At 45.6% G+C, this 21,310-nt stretch overlaps 1 protein-coding gene across 4 annotated transcripts; it reads left to right on the forward strand.

The window, feature by feature from the left end:
- The first annotated feature begins 1,543 nt into the window (after positions 1 to 1,543).
- On the forward strand, positions 1,544 to 21,270 carry CLTA (clathrin light chain A). 4 transcript variants are annotated; one of them, XM_081237676.1, is made up of 7 exons: positions 1,544 to 1,883; positions 3,957 to 3,992; positions 8,781 to 8,818; positions 10,908 to 11,025; positions 15,064 to 15,175; positions 19,805 to 19,840; positions 20,802 to 21,270. In XM_081237676.1, the coding sequence occupies exons 1-7, from the start codon at positions 1,682 to 1,684 to the stop codon at positions 20,971 to 20,973; spliced, it is 714 nt and encodes a 237-aa protein (XP_081093802.1). In that variant the 5' UTR covers positions 1,544 to 1,681; the 3' UTR covers positions 20,974 to 21,270. The 4 variants fall into 4 exon arrangements, with proteins under 4 accessions (XP_081093802.1, XP_081093804.1, XP_081093803.1 ...); XM_081237678.1 differs by lacking the exon at positions 19,805 to 19,840 and having other exon boundaries at positions 1,545 to 1,883; XM_081237677.1 differs by lacking the exon at positions 3,957 to 3,992 and having other exon boundaries at positions 1,545 to 1,883.
- Positions 21,271 to 21,310: the final 40 nt, after the last annotated feature.

Consider the following 21,310-nt stretch of genomic DNA (forward strand, 5'->3'; position numbering starts at 1 on the left):
AGAGGTGGTGCCCCCTCTAGCAAGTGACTCTCAGGACAGCTTCCCCAGAGTTACGCGCTTGCCCCCAAGCGAATGCTGTCTGTCCCTCAGCTACTACTGCTGTGAGCAACCAAAAGTTGTCTTCCTGGGGCCCTCTCAGGGTAGTCCCTGTCCCTTATCCTCCTAACAGGGGCAGGATATATTGTTTCAAAGAGAAGAAGAATGTGAAACTACTTCATGCATTGTTGCCAATTTGTTAGGGATGAGCCCATTTATGTTAGGGATGAGCATTAAAACAAAAGAGGGGGGAAACTGAGTCAGGTGCAGGCCCTAAAATTTTAAATTTCTTAAATGATTTTCTTCAAAACTTTCCTACACTTCATACTTTAAACGACTTTAAAGGTAAATACATGCTTTAAGGAAGCAATTACCCTTTTGTGTCAACAAAGATTAGTGTATATTTTTAGGAACCACTTTCTTGTCCCTTGCTGACTACCTCTGGAGGCAACTTTGACCTCTGGTTGGTTCTTTTGGTTTGTTTCTGTTTTCGACTTTTCAGGGTGGTGGTGGTGAAGGAGAAAGGTCCTTCTTTTGGCCAGTGGATAAGCCCCTCCTCAACATGAGCACGAGGAACTGGAATCACTGTATTATCCTCCCTAGGGTGTAGACAAAATTAACTAGCCATGTTATTAACATGTCCCTGATTTAAAAGAAATACTGACAGCACTTTGTTTTCTACACAAGTTCCTGCTGTCCTTCGGTGGGAAGGGTGTGCACATATAAGATGTTGTGGCTAGTACCATTCGAGATTGCCCAGGAGACCTGGGTTTCCTCTTGGCCACTGACTCCCTGTGGGAATGACCCCTCATGGGGGTCTCAGCTTCCCTAAGAACCCGATGATCCTGAAGGAATTTTTCAGTCCTAGAAACTTCTGTCTAGCTCTGAAAAGAGTACTGGCGGCAAAAGGGCTTTGTATAAGGGGATATATTCGCCTTTTTATAACAATACTATAGGGGAGAAACGTCACAGTGGATTTGAATTGATTACATTTAAGTCAGGCGGCTCTAGGGGAGAAAACAACCCAAAATGGGTCAATGGGTTAACAAATAATTTTTTTAGAAAGCCAGTACACAGCCGTGAAAGGAGTCAGTTTTCCCAGTAATCCTGGGAGGGAGATAGTGCAGGATTCTTGTTCCCATTTTACAAATGAGGAAACTGAGATTCAGAAAGCCTAAGTGGCTTGACTCTTCTGAAATCGGCCAATCATCGCCGCCCTAACTTCACCTCACTTCCCGGTTCAGAGTCCTCTGTGAGGTGGCGGTCCCGGGTCGGTCCAGCACCAAAGGCGGGTCAGGCAAAGCTGCTTTAAGTCACGCACCACTTCCGCCTGCCGGGGGTCGGCCGGGCTCAGCACCCTCCACGCAGGTGCTTCCCGAGTCACGAGCTTCACTCGGGGGCCCAACCCTCCTCCGGCTGATTGGTTAGCTCTTGAACCACTTCTGTCCTCTGATTGGTTATTACCTTTTCGGCTCTCCAACACAGCCTAGACCGACCGGATATTGGGGCAGGGTTTCCGCTTCCGTCTTCTCCCTCCTCCCGCTAGATATCAGTCGCCACCACAGCGGCTGCTGCCGGGCGCGGAGTTGCGTGGTCGGTTGGTGTGTCTCTCAACGTCGGTGTTCGTGCTGTTGAACTGCCCACCATGGCTGAGTTAGATCCGTTCGGCGCCCACGCTAGCGGCCCCGCGCTGGGGAACGGAGTGGCCGGCGAAGAGGACCCTGCCGCGGCCTTTTTGGCGCAGCAGGAGAGCGAGATTGCGGGCATCGAGAACGACGAGGCCTTCGCTATCCTGGACGGCGGCGCCCCCGGGCCCCAGCCGCACGGCGAGCCGCCGGGGGGTCCGGGTGAGTGCGGGCGCGTTCGGGGCGGGAGCACTTGTCCGGAAACTCGGCCCGGAGCGGGTCTGAGAGCTCTGTGTAACTCTTGTACCGCGCTGAGCGGGAGGTTAAGGAGGAATGCAAAAAGGAAACGGGACCCCGGCTCAGTCATGCAGAAACGCAGGCTCGGCAAGCCTGGTCCGTTCTGTGAGTGTGTTTGAGCGCTCCCGGGCACGGGCGGGGGAAAAAGTCAAGGAAATAGGATAAGCTGAGGAGCCCGAAGAAGCCCGTTCAATGCAGGGATCTTTCACTGAGCACTTGCTGTGCCTTGAGCCTGGCCTCAGAGGCACAGCCGCATTGGCGCACTTTGGCCAGACTTAAAGGCCAGTCTGAGCCTAACACAGACCAGTTAGTAGGAAGGAAGGCCGGAAAAAGAAAAAAAAAATCGTGGTATCGTTTTCGAGACAGAAACGAAAATGGCAATGCAGTTCAGTGTTTCAGCACTTAAGGTGTACAGAATGTTGGGTGAGGGGGAGGAAAGGAGGAGTGAATAGGGAACGCGAGAAAGACGGTCTAGCCCTGGAGAAACTCTGGCCAAAGAGGGCAAGAGTTTTACCGCTTGTGGAACGTATCACTGCTAGGACTTCCGGAGCTCTCCTTCCTCTGGGAAGAGCTTTGGTAGGCAGTGTTACCTAAGCAGAACCTGAGATTAGCCTGGATCGGTCTTCCAGGAGGTGAAGGGAAAAAGTAGTGTGGCCTTTCCCCAGCCAAGCTCCAGCAAAAAAGAGAAAGCGAGCACGTGGCAGGCTGCCAGTCTGACTTCTGAATGCCTTACCTGTGTGCAGTGCTTCGGATTATGGCGGTAGGGGGAAAGGATGAGTCGAAGAGACCTTTTTAATCGTATAGGGAAGTAGGAAATGAGCTAGAAGAAACGGGACGCGGCTTTTCATTTCTTTAAAAAACGTTCCAACTAAGGGAGAATAAGGTACAGGTGGGACAGATAGGGGTGTTTATGCTACCCTAAACTCAGACCTTAAGGGCCTAGGCAGGTAACATAAATGAGAGAAACATGCGGGCTGTGAGATAATAAGGAGTATTGGAGACTGCGGCTTTGGTGCACTAGAGTAGTGAGTGGTCTTCGTAAAACCGTTCGGACTCCGAAATCTCAGTCTTCAGCCAAGCAGAACCTGTTTGGGGAGTGGGGGTGGGGAGACTGCTAGTTTGCAGCCTGAATTTTTATACTACATCATGTTGCCTCCTGAGCAAATCAGTTGCCCAATAAGAATTTACAGGAGAATGGGTAGTATACCTGAAAATGCAATTTATAGCAAGCAGGTTGGGCTGAAATAGGCTGTGTCTGGAAAATGAATTTGGCTTTAGGTGATTAGGGTTTCTTTGTTGTTGTCGGGAGGTCTTCAGCATTTGCCTGAGAATCGTAATATTTTTAGATCCTTCGTTTATCTCACTCATTGAATAGAAGGAGAAAACTGAGTCCTGCAGAGAAACGACTTGCTTAAGAAAAAAGGGCAAGTTAATAGCTGAGCGCCAAGTCCCCCCACCTTAGACTGTGCCATAGTCTGTTGCAGTTGTTTAAGCACGGGTGGCCTGGGATAAGAGATTGTCATTTCTGAAAGGCAGTTGTGGTTGCCCTGGGGAGGACAGTTGGGGGTATCAGGACTCACAGAAGACTGTCCTGATTGAAGGACGGTGTTGACTCTTGCTCACTGTTGTATCCCTGGTGCCTAGCAGGGTGTCTGGCACACAATAGATAGAAAGGAATGTGCAAAAATGTCAGGTACAGGGGTCCTGTATAGAACCAGCAGATCTTGGTGATGGGAGGGGTAAAAGGGAAAGAATAGAGCTGGACACACAGATCCCTTGTGCATCAAGCTTTCAGCAAAGGGAAGGAAGGGATGATTGCTGACTTAGTTCCTAGGAAGGACTTTCTTAGTGAACTAAGCATTTAGTGACTTAAAGCCAGATCTCTGACAGTGTAGTTGAGGTTGGTAATAGTGCAGTGGTCAGCACTTCCTTTGAGGATTAGAGCACTAGTTGGACACTTTATCTTCTTTCTTTTTCTCTTTTCTTCTCTCTCTCTAGGGGTTAAGAGTCTGTGCTGTCCTAGACTGCTTGAATGTGAGTTTAGCTTTGTGGTGTCAGACAACTTACATAACCATCGCTGCCACTGCCCTGCCTCAGTTTTCTTCTCTGTAAAAGGTGCGGATACACACCACACAGGATTGCTAGGATTACATTGGAGAGCACCCGTAAAGTGCTTACACACAGAACCTGGTATGTTATGACTACACACAGTCCCTGCCTATTATTCCTTGGGAGTGAGGTGAGAAAGGTGTTCCAAAGCCTATAGGCTTTGGGGTGTACTGAAGACACAGATTTTAGGAGGGAGCTCTGTATCTGATGTGTTACCGTACAGAGATATATAGGCAGGAGGCACTAACAGAGATTGAGGAGAGAGGAACATACCTAAACTCCCCCAGCCTTGGGGAAAACTCCCATGGAGGAGAGGCTAGGCCTGAGCCTTGGATGACACCCTCAGTTGTTAGGACATCCGGAGAAGAACATTAGTTTAGAGGTGGGAGGTAACCAGCTGAATGAAGTGGCTTGGGGGTACTGAGTAAGAACAAACGGTCAGGAAAGAGGCGGCCCGAGTCCAGAGCCGAGGAAAAGCCCTCAGTCGTGAGGGCTGAGGATGGAGGAGGATAAGAGGTGATTAAGGAGTTACTGAGAGAGTATGGCAGTGAGGCACTCATCGAAGGAAGAGAGGTGCATAAAGGAAAGCTTTCTGGAGGTGGAGAGTAATTTTCTTGGTAGCAGTGGTGGAGGGAAGTTCGGGGATTTGCATGCATGATCCTTAGTGATACTGCACATTTGCTGTGCCCCCGGTGCTCTGTGTACTTTCAGATCCACGCAGTAACTCTGCACGCAGAGTGGTAGTGTCATCCTGTTTCAGGTGAGAACCGATGGTTGTGGAAGTTAAGCAGTGTTCCTAAAGTGGCAAGCTAATGCATGACTCCACAGGAGTTCAGACCCAGGTCTGCTTGACTTCCATTGGTTGGGGAACATGGGAAGTTGAAGGTGGGTTTGGGATAAAGAGTCTTTCATCTCTGGAGACATTCTGGCTGGAGTTTCTGTCTGGAGTTTCATCTCTGGAGACATTCTGGCTGGAGTTTCGTCTGGAGTTCTAGAGATGCCCTAGAAAGTTTCCTTCTGGAGCATCAAGTTGGTTAGCTTAGTTGTCCTAATAAATCAAGGCCCTGGGTGGCCTTTCTTCTTCATGTTTCTGTAGCAACAGATGATCCTTTGATTTGAGCCAGTTGAATGTCAGTACAGTAGTACAGTAACTAATAAAAGCTCAAAACACTTGCCAGTGAGTCTGGATGACTCTTCAGAGCTAAAGGACAGGCAACATGTGACTTAGAAAGAGCTATGGGATGAGAATTGCTTGCGGTGTTGTGTCTGGAGTAGTGACCAAGGTCTCTCCTACTGACAGTGGCCCTGGGTTGAAATAAATATTAACTGGATAGTTGGTGTGTTAGTTGTAATATATTAACCAAAATGTAGGCCTGGCCAGACAAGCCATTGTAGGCCCGAAGATTTAAAATTATCTCACTTTTTAAAAATAGTATTTACTTACTTATTTATGGCCGCGTTGGGTCATCGTTGCTGCGCATGGGCTTTCTCTAGTTGTGGCGAGCAGGGGCTACTCTTCGTTGCCGTGCACAGGCTTCTCATCGTGGTGGCTTCTCTTGTTGTGGAGCACGGGCTCTAGGCGTGCGGGCTTCAGCAGTTGTGGCTCTCGGGCTCTAGAGCGCAGGCTCAGTAGTTGTGGCGCACGGGCTTAGTTATTCCACAGCATGTGAGATCTTCCCGGACCAGGGCTCGAACCCATGTCCCATATCTCACTTTTTAAATTTTACTCAAAAAAAATAAATTCCAGGTGGATTAAAGAGAGGCTTTTTGCTTTTTTTTTTTTTTTTTAAAGTACCAGAAGAAAAGTGAATATTTATCTTGGAGTAGGAAAGGCCTTCATCATAAATGCAGACAGAGAAATCATAAAGGAAAAAAAAACTGATAGTGTCTCATACAAGTTAAGTAGTTCTATAGGCATTAACTATTGTAAACCATACAAAAAGATAATGGGGAAAATATTTGCAATGTGAGAAAACAAATAATACGGAAAGAATACTTAGAAATCAAAGGATAGCAGAAAAATGGGCAAAACTCAGGCAGTTTAGTAAAGAAGAAAATCAAATGTCAGGTGATCACCTCACAGAAGATTGGCACAACAAAGCCACCTTAAGGTTTTTTTTCCTGCTATCAGATTAGCAAAAATTTTAAAACACGCTAAAACTCAGTCTCTAGTATCAATGAAGGTCTGAAAAATGGGGCACTCGTGGTGATGGTGGAAATACAAATGGTGAACCAAAGGGGGCAAATGGCTGGTGTTTAGAGGTCTTTAGAATATATATTCTGTGATCCATCAGTTCTATGTCAAGAAATTTATTGCTGAGGAAGGATTGAATATGCCCCCTGCAAATAATTTTATTAGTTTTTTGCTAAATTTACATTTTCAAAACTTGATAGAATACTTTAAAAATGATAGGGATAGGTGGCACAGAAACAGCTTAAAGTAGAAAAAAGCCACTGACAAAAACTACAAGAAACTCATTTTTGTACTTGCATAAATAAAGCATAGGAGTAAAACAAGTAAGGAAATTAAGAAAAGTACGAGAAATATGTTGAAATGATTGATAGATAACCAGCAAGTGAAACATGGATCAGAGCTGTGATGGGTTTGTAAGTGCTTAGATCCTGTGGTTTGTCTTCATGCCTCAGGTTATCAGATGATCCTTCCTCTGACTTCTTGCTTGCCCAGGAATTGCACCACTTTTTAAATGCTGATTATCTCATGATACATGCATTTAATGTTTTTCTTATATATCTTAAACAAAAAATAAATTTAAGAGTGAAAATACTGTCATTAGTTATCTGCCCCTTCAAGAACACCTTACTTACCTCTCAAGGAACCAACCCTACATGTATTTTAAGGTCGTTTGTGAAGTGCTGATACATACAGATTTGTTGTGAGGATTAAACTGAATGTAGAGAAAGTGTTTAACATTGTGCCTGGCACATTGGAAGCAGAAAGTAGTAGGTGTTTTCATACTAAAAAAGTTGAGAATTTCATGATGTAGATGAATGGATTGCTAAAAAGCTTCTGTTATAGGAGTTGTTTTGCTGGAAGAAATTTTATGTGTATGCATTAGATAAAGTAAAAATAAAATAGAAACCAATAGGCTGAGTAATGAAATTATGTGGCATTTTCTTCTGTCTCCATTTTCCTTTTTCTTAAAACAATGTTTTGGTATCAAGGAGGCATGCTGGGGAAATGAAAGTTTTCAGTACTCCCAAAGCTAAGAGGAGGGTAATTGGGAGAAGCAAGAGAACGAGGTTGATTTGGAAAATAGGCGGTTCAAGTTTGGTTTAATTAGTTAGGAACCAAGAAAACTGGAGTGGTTTGATGAAATCTTTGCCTGTTCAAAGGAAAGAATGCAGCTGAGAGCACCCTGCCTCTGGCTTCTAGGAAAACCTCTGATGTTTCTGAGGGCCTTGTGATGGTGGCCCACACTAGCTGCTCTGCATTCCTTTTACTCCTTGGATTCTTGTATCTTTTAGGTTCATCTCTTTTCTCCTCTTCCCTCTCCCATCCCATGCAATAACATGGTCATCATAGTTTGAAAACAATTGGACAAAATACTGGAAGTCCTACATAGTAGGCAGTAAATACGGGTGAACCAACAGATAGAGAATACATAGAACATGTAGGTGGATGCTGCATTTTTATGGTGCCTGTATTGAAGCTTTCAAGGGGAGGCAGAGCAGCCACTCCAAAGGGCTGGTGTGCAGCCTGCTACAGGCTGTCTCAGTGACGGCTGTTGGGTCAGGGCATGGGTTAGAAACACATGCTTATTGGGCCAATCAGGTAACTGAATTAGTGACACACAAAATGGGTTAAAAAAAAATGGGACTAGTGGGGACTGGCAAATTGTTCAGAGCATGCTGCACGTAAAGGCTGCCTTCATTTAAGGAATGCAGGCCCAGTATTGCCAGATCTTCTGTCTGCACACCCCCCCACACACACACTGGGAACCCTGATTTTGTGAAATTTCCTGATTTAGTGTTTTGTATTTTAAATAAAATATGTTCAGCCTGTGGACCACCATTTTGTACTGTATGGATTGATAATCTCTGGGTCTTAAGACATTTTTCATATTTCTGAGATGGACTTTCTCATTTAGCTCTTGAACAATTAATTGTGCCAGTAAGATCAGATTGTATACAATCTGAGTTTTTGTAACTTGCATCCTTGAAAACACTAATTTAATTTGGTACGCCCAAATCTTACTGTTCTGGACTAATTCCAAGTAGACTAGAGGAATTAGCAAGAAGTCTCAACTGTAGACCCTCAGGTGCCAAACCTATTCTAGCCAAAGGATGGAGGGTCCTGACCCCAAGAAAGCACCTTGGTTTAAATATGAAGCTGCATATCTGTGCTCGCTGTGAAGGATTCCGGGCCACCCTTATCCTTTGCCTTCTCTAGAACTTTCATAGAGAAACTGTTGCTCTGTGAGGCTCTTCTGCCAGGCTTCTAAGTGTTATCTCTAAGCCAGAAGACAATTATCAAAAGCTTTTGGACAGATTTGTCTACATTTTGGGGAAGTCATTTGTGTAAGCACATCTTGATTTCATTAAATAGAAAGTTGTCCATTGTTTATCTGGTACCTAGCACAGGGATAGTATTTAGTAACTTAGAGTACTTACAGCACTGTTTCATACTCTGTAACCCTTTGGCCCAGCACATGACCAGCCCTGATTGACAGATTGAAATCTTATGTCTTGCAGATGCTGTTGATGGAATCATGAATGGCGAATACTACCAGGTACAGAGTACTCTGATTATGTTGCATGATAGTGTTGAGAGTCTTCCTTTCCTGTGGTTTGAATTGACTGACCTGGAAAGGACACTACTCCTTTGACTTTCCTGGATGTATTAGTAACTGGTATGTTACCTGCCAAAGTGGAAGGATTTGAAGAGAGGTGACATTGATAGAGTAGTCTTTTAAAATGTGATTGACCTGGCCCTAGTGTTACCAACTTTATTCTCAAGAAATGACCCTTCATGATGATGGCAGTGGTGGTGGCAGTGGCAGCTAATTTAAACACTGTGCCATGTAGTATCAAGCACTGTTTATACTGAATTTTCTTTAATTCTCACAACAATCTGAGGGACCTGAACTATTGTTATTCCCATTTACAGATGAATAAACTGAGGCATACAGAGGTTAAACCAGGAGTCTAAAAGTAACAAAGGTAGTATATGGTGGGGCCAGCATTGGAACCTTTTAGCTTTTAGATTGTCTTGAGGGTGGGGGGTGGCTGGTATTTGTGACAACTACCATTATTTTCCCTCTGTATCACTGAGTTTTTGGTCACCAGCCCAACTTGCATTGGCTTAAATAGAATTCACTAGCTCATATAATTGAAAGAACTCTGAGATAGGCTAGGGGTCCTCGGACCTGGATTCCGACTCAGTTCCTCTAGGACTCTGGTTCTGCCAGCTGAGTGTGCAGTTTTATACTCTTTCACGGTGGCAGAACGGCTACAGCACTTCCAGGTCTCACATGTGCATGTCATACTATCTAGAACATGGAGGTTTCTCCCAACCACTCAACAAAAGTCCTCTGTTTCCCTCTTGACCAGATGGAAGTAATCACTAGCCTGGGGAAATAGCGTGGTGCTTTGCTTCTGCCTGGGTTTCTGCCCACCCTTCAACCAGTTAACTGTCAGGAAGGATGAGATTAGTCTAATTGGTTTAAGCCAAAGGTGGACTAACTTTTGCTGTAAAGGACCAGATAGTAAACATTTTAAGCTTTGTGGGTCATAAGGTCTCTGTCAACCTGTTCTGTTGCTGTAACATGAAAGCATCTGTAGACAGTATGTAAACGAATGGGCATAGCTCTGTTCAGTAAAATTTAATTAAAAAACAGGTGGCCGAGCTGGCTATAGTTTCCAATCCCTGGTTTAGAGCTTGGTCTTTAGAGTGAGATGGAATGGGGTTCAGTCCTGGCTTTATCCCTTACTAGCTGTGAATTTGGACATGTCATTTCTCTGCACCTCAGTTTAATTCCCCGACTGCTGACATGGGAATAAAAATTTGACTTGCAAGGTGTTTGGGAGATAAAGCTTTTATGTGGCTGAAACATGGAAAGTACTAACAATAAGTTAATTACTAATAAGTACTACTGTAAATAATTTTCTTTCCATCTTTATTTATAGTCTGGTTAATTTAAGCTGGTAATATTCCCTAGTTCAGTAGGTGAAATAATTCTGTAAAGATTAGATTCTATTTGACTATCAATTTATTTATTAGCTCCCAAATCTTAACCACTCTGAGGAACCTGTGTGTCTCCCTCCCCTCCCCATATGCTGTGACTCACATTGGCCTGCCTTTTTTTTCTTTGGTGTGACTGTAGTAACTATACATTTTCTTTTGGACTCTCTTTTTCCTAGAATTCACTATATTTTGATTAGGTGGTATTAAGTGTACTTTTCCCTGTATTGTATAATAACATTTAGAAGTGTCAGGTTCTAGGCCTTGCCGTGCTGTGTATTTACCTTTGTTACTTTGAAGATATCACAATCTCTGTGTCAAGTAAGGAAACTAAAACTGATCACACTGTTTCCTAGTAAGTCCATTACTCACTTCCCCAGCTTTCCTATCTCCCACTCATGTCCCATTTATTAACAGGATAAGAACTACTCAGGCTCCCTTGTGGATTGCAAGGATTGAGTGCATAATGTTGAAAGCTCCCTATTGGCACATAAGGTGGTGGTGGTGCTCGTAAGGTAATCCTTTACATTTACCACAGCCATCAGTGTTGCACATAAACAGCGGTTCTAACTTGGGTGAAGTGTGTTTCTGGGAGGAGGTTTTGGTACTGATAGAGCACAACTGTGTTTTGTGTTAAGGAGAGTAATGGGCCAACAGACAGTTATGCAGCTATTTCACAAGTGGATCGATTGCAGTCAGAGCCTGAAAGTATCCGTAAATGGAGAGAAGAGCAAACGGAACGCTTGGAAGCCCTTGGTAAGAAATCCCTTTCTGTCTTTGGGTATCTGTTTTCAGTGGAATAGTTGACCTTGACTCTACTTTTATCCCTTTTTAACATGAACTAGCCATAATGTCCTTGTACAGTTTTGGGGAAGGTATCTTTCCCAACAAGGTCACAAGGCCACCACGTGGAGATGCTTAATCACAGGCCGCTGTGCGGGGATTTGGGCAGCCCAGAGAGTCATAGTGTATCTCTCCTCTCAGGAAGGGCAGAGTGGTGCTGTGGAAAGAGCCTTGGACTTGGAGTGGAAGACTGGGCTCCATGCCCAGCTGTAACTTACCAGCTGTGGGCACTTGGTTGCTCAAACCTTACAGAATCTGTTTCTTCATCTGTGAAGTAAGATCAGTGTTATCAACCCCAAGGGTAGTCTGAGATGGTATTTATGAGAGTGCTTTGTAAACCTGAAGGTATTATATCCATGTGAGGGACTGCACAGTCCATTTACCATTTGAAGGCTGAATTTAAAGTAATGCTTGAGAGGAAAATGTGAAGGATGTTAGGTAATATGTACGATTTGGTTTTCTTACCCTAATATCCCTGTAAGTTTTTACTTTTTATGGGTGAGGAAAGTGAGGATCAGAGGAAGAGTAAGTTTTTGGATCACCATGGCTAGAAGTGGTAGAGTCAGAATTTCAGCTTAAGTCAGCTCTGCTTCAGAATCCATACCCATCCCTTCAGCCGCATTGCATTTAGTGTACGCCATCTCGAGGGGCAGGCCAAGCCTGAGAATCAGTGCCAGCCAGCCTGGCCTTTGCTGAAGAGCCTTCTCCATGGAGTGTCAGCTGTTGGTCAAGATCGGGAGAAACTTGGTATCTGTACATGTGGGTTGGAAAGGTGTGGCAGAGGTGGTGGGGGTGTTATCCAGAGGGTATTCTTTTCTCAATTTTTTATTAAAATTTCAGACACAGAATAGAGTAAAACAAACGTGTGTGCCCCTTCCTCCAGATTCAGTAATGAACATTTTGCCATGTTGAGTTGTCTTTGTATAAATGAGGCATGTATGTGTATGTTTTATACACTCACATGTGCATACATTTATATGTGTATTGTGAATATACACATAATTTTTTTTCTGATCCACTTTAAGATATAGACACCACCACATACATCGTGCCTAAATATTTTATTTTACATCTAGAAATAGCAACATGCTTCTACGTTACCACAGTGTCAGCATTATTATTCCTTCTTGGGAATCGCTGAACTAGTGAGAACATGACTCAGATGGTGTAGAAATAGGAAAAGACACCTAGAAATAGGAAAGGAATTGACCCAGATAATACAGCCAATTAGTGTCTCTCCAGCCCAGTTTCTGTGGCTTTCAGAACAGAGGGCACACTTATGTTTAGCCTTTACAGCAGTATCCAATAGTAGTTTCTTTGATGATGGAAATGTTCTGTATCTGTGCTGTTCTGTATGGTAGCCACTAACTGCATGTGGCTATTATGACTGAGAAACTGAGTTTTAAATTTTATTTAATTTTAATAAATTTAAATGGCCACATGAGGCTAGTAGCCACTGTACTGGATAGCGCAGCTTTAGAAAGATGAAGATAGGTCTTCACGGTGCAAACAGCCTTGGTCCTTGCTTGTTCTTCTTTGAGCATCTCTTCTGAGTAGACTTAGAGGTAAGACTTAGCAGGTATTAGTACTACTGGAGTCTTTTTCATGGTGCAGAACCCAGCTTTATCTTTTCTCTTCTCCCAAAGTTTAGCAAAGTTGTCTTCTCCATGGAGAAGCGTACACTTTGGTGTCTGGAAAAATTGCATTTTCTTTTTCAATTATCAAATTGGGCCCTTTGGGAATATTCCATGAAGTTCTGTTTTGTTAACTCATGTTGCTTTCCTGAGGGAAGTCAAACATTTGGCCTCGTATTCCAGTAGAATCGAATTAAACTGGTCCATGAATTAGGTGTTTCTGTAGTTTCACCTTTTTCCCTTGCAAGAACTGTGAGAAAGTGCAAGATGCTAAAAATAGAAAAGCAATGTCCATGGCCTTAAGCTTAGCTGTGTGCTACGTTTTCCAATAATTTTCTGTGAACATTAATGTGTATGGCCAGAGAAGACAGCTGTCAGTGTACCCTGCTCTCTACGAGGATTTTTCACCCTCTCCTTTCTCCCTTCTCCCTCCCAGATTCAGAGACGCTGTATTACAGCTTGGATCTTTGTTCCATCAAGCTAAGCGTTTAAGAATTCTAAATTCTTATTGCCATTGTCACTTCATAAATTTATAAAAGCAAGAAGACGATTTAAAGGAACTATTTTATGCAGTAAAATGATCATTAGACTATACAGAAAGAAAATACTCTCCAATCAAAAAGTAATTCTTTGGAAGTAATTTCACAACTCTTGAAAAGGAGACCTTATTGTTTAAAGTTTTTTCAGTTTCTTGTCCATAGGACACTGTTGGCCCACAGCATCTCTCCCTGCATCACAGCACACTCCATTCCACATACACTTAATGCCATGGACAGACACACATCACAAGTTTACTGTGTATACTTGAGTCATCAGTGGAAAATTTGAGTGAAATAATTCTCCTCCTGAGCCAATATGTCACCTTCTGATAAGTTAGATAATAAGGTAAAAAGTTCTTTATAATCTGAAACTTTGGGGGAGTTTCTAGCTGCTACTAGGTTATTTCTAGTAGTTACAAAGTCTTCTGCAGGTTGTTACTACAAGACCTTTCTTGCAAAGGCCCTAAAATTGCCCCTGAATGCTTACTTTCTTCCCTTCAAGAGGTTGTTTGCTTTGTACTTTGCTCCTCAAGGACACTCATTACATGTTGGACTCTGGCTCTGCACTGTCCAGACTCTGGTCTGGATCACTGATGCCCATCTGCTGGTCACACCTGTGACTGTTGCTGGGCCTGCCTCCCTTTCCGTCCCTCGTCCCTCTCTTTGGAGGCAGCACAGTGAAGTAAGAATGTGTGAGCTTTAGAGTCAGACCTGGGTGTGAATCTTGGCTCTGCCACTTATTTGGGAGCGTTACTCAAACTTGCGGAGCTGTAGCTTTTCTCACTGCTGAATATGGGACTAGTTTACCTTCTTGGGATTGTTGTAAAGATTAAATGAAATGTCTGTAAAACACCTGCCAGAGAGGACATCCTTAAGAATGTGCTTAAAGTTTAGGTATTAGGGTGACTTCCGGTGTCAACTGTGGCAAAAGTATGACCTGTATTTCCTTCTCTCTACCATTTACTGACATGTTTCTTTAGCTTAGTATCTTAGGGAAACTCGTATTTAGTCCTGAGAAACTTTGTGGGTGAGAATCCAATCTGGCACACCTGCTAGGTGTGCATTTTCTCTCTCACCTAGAGCCTTTTGGATAGCTGTTAATGACGACCCTCACCTCTCCCCCCACAGTTCTCCGATTGGAGCTTCTCCTTTAGTTCTGCCCTAGCTCTGCCACCAACTCGCTCTGTGGCCTAAGGAGGAGTAGATATTTTGTGCTCCCCTCAATTCCATCTATACCCTACTGTTTCCTGGTTCTGGAATCATCCGTACCTCTGATCATTTTTCTCATAGCTCCCTGCTTCATAGATGGGCGTCTACCATTAATTGTCCAACCTGTGTGGAATACAGTTTGTGAGGAGGTCTTATTAAAAGATTATCTCATATTAATAGTCCACCCTGAACTGGCAGCATCGTTAAAGAATCACCTGTAATTGCTTTTTCCCCAGTTGGTGTCCCAAAAGCCTTTTTTAAAATTAAGAGTCAGTATTTCCACCTCTCCCCCACCTCAAAAAACCCCCCAAACTAGTGATCCACTAACGTATAGGTAGGTGGACTGGGATAAAGGGTGGTGAAACACTTTGAGTAGAATTGCTGAGATCGAGAGCTGGACATACAATCAGGGAAAAGAGAATTTTATCTTCCCTCCCGACTGTTCTCCCTCCAACACACACATGCACCCGCACACAGCATGAGATTAGTAAGCCCAAATACACGGTGAAGCGGACTTCAATTTGCATTTCGCCTCATTTGTATCGTCTTTCTTTTCCTTCCCTTCAAAGATGCCAATTCTCGGAAGCAGGAAGCAGAGTGGAAAGAAAAAGCAATAAAGGAGCTGGATGAGTGGTATGCAAGGCAGGACGAGCAGCTACAGAAGACGAAAGCGAATAACAGGTCAGTCCACATTGCTTCTAGAACAGCTCATTTGCCAAGACAAAATCAGGTCCGTTTCCACCAGCCAGTGTAGGTTTTCAGGTGCCACGTCTTTTAGGGTGAAATGGCTTTGCAGGTTTTCAAAAATATACTTGAGGGCTCCCCTGGTGGCGCGGTGGTTGAGAGTCCGCCTGCCGATGCAGGGGACGCGGGTTCATGCCCCGGTCCTGGAAGATCCCACATGCCGCGGAGCGGCTGGGCCAGTGAGCCATGGCCGCTGAGCCTGTGCGTCCGGAGCCTGTGCTCCGCAGCGGGAGAGGCCACAGCAGTGAGAGGCCCACGTACCGCAAAAAAAAAAAAAAAAAAAAAAAAAAAAAAAAAAAAAATATATATATATATATATATATATATATATATATATATATATATATACACACATACTTGAAACATAAGGGTTACAAGTCTCTTGGATCTTGTGAGAGTAATTCAGCCCGTTTTTTCGCCACACTAGTTGTAGTGCGTCTAGCTCTGCAGCTGAGAGTTTGGTTAGTGTGCACTGCCTGTAATGGTATGATTCTGCAGAAGGAAGTGTCATCTCACGGGATCAAGTCCACATATAAGAATGTAACCCTGGAATGAAAGGCCACTTTCATGACTATTCGAGGATCTCAGTACTTTGGAGGTGATTATAGACTCAGTCATGTCGCATCCCCTACCTCTGAGGGCTGCTCCCCAAAGGGTCCAGTAGCAGGGATGTGTGTTTCGTCATTAGGTGGCCAAGATTTTCCAACACAGTGACTTCAGAATTAAGGGTTCTCTGGGTGCTTATTATCTGTGTCTGAGAAAAATCTTGAGGTGACTTTTTAAAAATGCTCTTTTCAGAATTTACTCACTTACTGAAGGTTAAGTAGTTGTAGGGAGTAAACAGTGTCATTCTCCTTCACCACCGACCAGCAGCTGTGGTCTTTAAATGCTCCATGCTCAGAGTCCACTTGGAAGCAGCTCAGAAAGAGAGATGGGGGCAGCACTGCTCGCCTGGGCGCAGGCCAGTGGGCTTGCTTCCCCTGCGAACTCGGACCTGGCTTTCACTTCATAGTCACTCCACCCACTTCAGTGTAAAAGATGGGTTAGACTCGGCCTGGGGCTATTTGTAATTTTCATGGTAAAGAGCCTTGGGTCCTTGTTCTCAGAGGCAGGAGTGGGTTTAAGTACCCTTGTCTCTGGCAGCTCTTAAGTGGAAATCTGCCAGAAGAGAGGGAGCTGACCTCTTTGCCAGACAGTTTCTGCCATTGTGGGGCGGCTACGGCAGAACAGATGGACTGTTTGTGCAGCAGCCTTCAACTACCTGTCTCCTGTCGCCCGTTCTTGGTTCTGTCACTGCTTCGGGTGCCAGGCTTGAGCCTCTGTCCTGGCCACCTTCCTGTGGGGCATGCGTGCCTGTCAGGTTCCATTTGAAGTTTTGTGACAAGTATGCTGGGGCTGCCCTCTGGTCGGGGTTGAGTTGCTGAGGGTAGTAGCGTTAGCTACTGGGGGCTTCTGCTGTGAGACGGTGGTCGGTTTGAAGTGCTGACAGGTCCAGGCTCCTTTATCCTGTGCGCATTCAGGATGATTTCCCCCAGGTTTCTAAAGAAGGATGGATGGGTGCTTTGTGCAGGAACCCTGTGAGGCCCTGTTTACCCTGGTGAGTTGCCTCAGGCCGTGCATCTGCTCTGAAGTACTTGGTAAAACCAGGCTGACCCTCCACGTGTGGAGTCCCCTTCCTGCCTTGCCTGAGGATTGCTGCTTTCAGGCCCCTCTAAATAGGTGGAAGGGCCAGCTGAGTTGTGGTGTGTGGTTTCCCTTTTGTTCTGGGGCTGTAGCCTGATGGGGATGTGCTGTCCTGTCACCAACAGCTCCTTCCCCTCTGGCTATAGCTGCAAAGGAGCAAAAGCCTGACGGCAAGCTTTTGTTGTCTCCCTAATGCTTTGAACGGGAGTCATTAAACCTTTATTCTCTCCCAGTAGAGGCAAGCACAAGTTGAAATTGACTAGGTTTAGCCCTTTGTGTAAAGTAAAAGGATTATGAGTTTACAAGCTGGCCTGCCTTTCCTTTCCCTCCCACTCATTGTGCCCACAAACTAGTTCTCCTGCTGACTTATTTGGAGTTACAACCAGGCTGTTCTTTTTGCTTTCTTTAAATTTCCACATAACACCTCCTATGTATAAACCAAAATGGGAGATAAGCAAGGGTATGTGTGAGTTTAAAAATAAAATTACTAGAATTTCCCTTCAAATAAATATGGGAGCTTAGGTTAATGACCAGGCAAGACTGTCCTTAAAGCGTCCCTCCCACTCCTGTGCCCCAAACTCACTGGGCAAAGGAGAGGGTAAGACTCATTGAGGGAGGTTCCCTGCCCACGCACGCTGGATGAGGGGGGCTGGCTGGGCCCAGGGATTCAGCCTGTCCCCTGCTTTGTGGACTTGTCCACCCAGCTTGCCCCCCTTTCCTTCTTGTCCCAGAGTTGCCATTTTGGTCCGTTCCCGTGTGAGAGTGAAAGGGGGATGAAGTTCTGGCTTCTGGGCTGTACACAGTCAAAGCAGTCGAGTCTGGCAGGGACTGAGCAGACTGACGGTTGTGTTCAAGGACACACAGTACACCAGAGCCAGGACCCTTGCTGTCTGCAGGTCTTCTCACTACTTGCCTCCAGCTCCTCTTTTTTCAAAGGTGGGCATTTTGAAATGACCATCTATATTCCCAGGATACTGGCAGTTGGTCCCGGCTAGTCAGTGTGGGGAAGCAGTAGTGGGATAATCCAAGATGAAGCTGGCTTTGGGCCCTAGCTTTCCTGGCGTCTGGCAGCGTTTGTGCCCAGTGGTGTTTACTGAGGCTGGCAGGAAGGAGGCGTGGCTTCCCGAGCGCGCACCAGCTGGGGAGCAGCAGTAACTTACGGTGGAAAGAGCCAGGCCGCCTTGGTTGTCAGTTCTGCCACCCCTGTTGCTACTTGTTGCCAAACAGGTTGCTTCATCTCGAGGCCTCCCTTCTCTATCACATCATCTGTAAAGTGCGGGGAGAACACTCGGCATCCTAGGTTGTTTGGGGTTGAGGATGGAATGGACACAATGTCTGTCAGAGGGCTCAGCCCGTAAGTGGGTACCTAGGAAATGCTCGTCGTTGCTGGGGTAAGGCCTGGGGATGAAGCTGGCAGCACTCACTCTGGAGAATCCCGTGGGGAAGGCCAATAGGAAGCCTCACCTGCTGGAGTGTCCGGTGCTGGAAGCCTCGCTCTGTTAGGATGGAGCCTTGGGAGCAGCTCCCCAGAGCACAGTCGTGCCTCTATTGTGGATTTGAGATATTTCTGCTTCTCAATGTTCTCTCTTTTTTCCTGCCTGCTTGCCTGCCTTTTGGACCTCTTGCTGTCTAGGGTGGCAGATGAAGCTTTCTACAAACAACCCTTCGCTGACGTGATTGGTTATGTGTATGTTGCAAAACTAATTCCTTTTCTTGTCTTGATTGTTCCTACGTTTTGTTTATAGTTAATGCTCCTTTTATGTCACAAGTTGCTTTGCTTTTAAAATTATTTCAACTCTTAGGGGGCTGCTTAAGAGTTGATAAGCTGGGGGAATGTTCCATTGATTGTCTCACAGAACCACGACTCCCTGCAGCTCTAGTTGCCATTTTTCATTTTGGGGTTTGGAGGGAAGGAAGCTAACTCACTTTCAAAACGTGAGTCATTCGTGATCTCCTGATCTCGTGATCTCGTGTGGGAAGGCTTTGGGACTGGGGGCGGGCTCTGACCTCTTGTTGCTGCTGCCACTGCTGCCTCCCTGCCCCAGGTGGGAAGGGGGAGTGTCCCCACCTGGGGACGGGGAAGAAGCCCTGGGTTAGGAGCCAGTGCAGGCAGCATTTTCTACACTGGGTTCCTTTGAAGAATGTGGGGTTGGGGCAGAAGAGTCAGCAGAGGGGGCAGTCTCCCGTGGGGTCTGTAATCGTTTCTCTGTGGTCTCATACCAGAAATTGTTGTTTAGTGGCCAGCTTCTGATGCCCTGTCCCCCACTCTGGCATAAAGAGACCCCCAGCTTTGAGGTCGAGATAGCCAGAGCTGTCTGACACAGGCCACTGTGGCTTTTCCTCGTAAAGAAAACTGCAACTTCTCTGGAAAAGTTTTGTTTTGGTTTAAGGATTTCTGTTATCAAAGCAGTATTGCTGAATTGCTTGTTTCCTCCTTGAAAATTAGGACTAGCCTTTTGATGTAAGGGAGATGAGGGTGGAATGAAGGAAGTGAGGAACTTGTGGGAAGAGTAGACAACAGGCTGAGGTCTGTACAGCCTCTTAGGGCGCATGACTTGAGCCCTTCATCCCATTAGGATGATGGGTTAGGATGATGGGTTTCCTGGGCCCGTGGGTGCATTTGCAATGAGACCTGTGAAATGCTGGACTTACAGGTGGTGTTGGATTTACTTTTCGCACATTCTCTCTGGAGTAGAAATGGAGACTGGAAAAGTCAAGTCTGGGTTTGCTGGGCAGCAGGGTGGCCCAGCAAAGCCAGCCGCACGTCCCCAAGAGTACAGAGTGGCAAGGGCATGTCTAGCTTACTGACCATCTGCATTGAGCTCATTCTCATTTTCTGTATCTGACCTAAAGTTTTTCTTGTTTCTTTTCTTCACCTTTAAGCACAAACATAAACCATCCTTGCTACAGCCTAGAACAGTTAAGTAAACCTTTCTCACTGCCCGTGTGTGTGCCATGAAGTCGCAGTGTTGTAGTGGCTCTGGGCTTCAGCGGTGTTTGCCACGGCCATCCCTGTGAGAGTGCCACCCCTCTGTCCCCACAGACCGGTCATCTCCATTGCTTTCGCTTTGCCCGTGATGCCTGTTGGAGTAGATGAAGTAGTGTGTCTTCCCTCCTCTTAGCATTGTCTTTTTAGGCTGTAGCTCCTACAAGTTAGTTCCCAACTGGGGATGGGCTGACCTTGGTGTGAAAAAATGTTGGAGCAGCATCCTACCAAAAAGCAATTCACACTGCTTGGCTCTCGGCCATTGGGCGCCCACCCCTGCCAGAGTGCCCTGAGAGGCCCATGGTACCCGGCTGGAGGGAAAATGGCAAACTTTTGGCTGAACTGGAGAATGTCCTAACAAACCCCTTCCAGAATGGCTTTAGTCTCTAGTGCCTGCTAGCATGGGAGCTTTGTCTTGAATTCCTTTTGATCTGCCCTGTTTCTCTCCAGCCTTAGGAATAAATCCAGAGGCTATTGTGCAGTGACCTGTGGGCGTCTTTGGAGGTCTCTAAATTTACTTGAAACTTAGTACAGCCCAACATAAACTGCTGTTCAAGTTCTTGGCCAGCCTGCTGCTTTGCCCTTGCTAATGAAGGCGGTGAGTAGCTGGCTAAGGACTGGCTTTTTAAATTCTCTGTATCAACAGAGAGAGTGAGTCCTGAACCAAACACCTGTATTCCAACATTTTACGCAGCAGTCCGGGCACCCTGTGCCTAGGAAAGCTGGCCATGTGTCTGTTCCCGAGTCTGACCTGGGCCAGGGGCTGTTATTCTTTGGAAAACCAGAATGCCGCTAAGTCAGGCATAAAGAGGCAGTTGCTTTCATAACAGGGCAGCTGCCAGGTAGCTAACAGGGATTCTACATTAAACCAACATCTTTTGTTGTTGCTTCCAGGGCAGCAGAAGAAGCCTTTGTAAATGACATTGAAGAGTCATCCCCAGGCACTGAGTGGGAGCGGGTGGCCCGGCTGTGTGACTTTAACCCCAAGTCCAGCAAGCAGGCCAAAGATGTCTCCCGCATGCGTTCTGTCCTCATCTCCCTCAAGCAGGCCCCCCTGGTGCACTGAAGAGCCACCCTGTGGAAACACTACATCTGCAATATCTTAATCCTACTCAGTGAAGCTCTTCACGGTAATTGGATTAATTATGTTGAGTTCTTTTGGACCAAACCTTTTGTCTTTAGAGTTGATCGTTGTTTGTGATTGCATGTTTCCTTCAACTGTGTTGTCCCTGGCATTCAAAGAGGAGGGAAGGCGGCGGAGGAAGGGAGGGGAAGCCTCCCAATGGCAGCCTCAACCTGTGCTTTTGTGCATTATTCTGAGAATAAATTTCTGTTTCAGACAATACACAAACATGAAGCTTCATTATTGACCACAAGATGTGCTGCAGTTGGGGGTGAGGTTG

The sequence above is a fragment of the Mesoplodon bidens genome, assembly GCF_964165515.1.
Source record: "Mesoplodon bidens genome assembly, chromosome: 6".
NCBI classification, from domain to species: domain Eukaryota; kingdom Metazoa; phylum Chordata; class Mammalia; order Artiodactyla; family Ziphiidae; genus Mesoplodon; species Mesoplodon bidens.

Coding starts and splice junctions, on each gene's coding strand:
- CLTA (XM_081237676.1), top strand. CDS start 1,682: ATGGCTGAGTTAGATCCGTTCGGCGCCCACGCTAGCGGCCCCGCGCTG. Junction 8,819..10,907: donor TGAATGGCGAATACTACCAG/GTACAGAGTACT, acceptor TTTTGTGTTAAG/GAGAGTAATGGGCCAACAGA. Junction 15,176..19,804: donor AAGACGAAAGCGAATAACAG/GTCAGTCCACAT, acceptor TTCACCTTTAAG/CACAAACATAAACCATCCTT.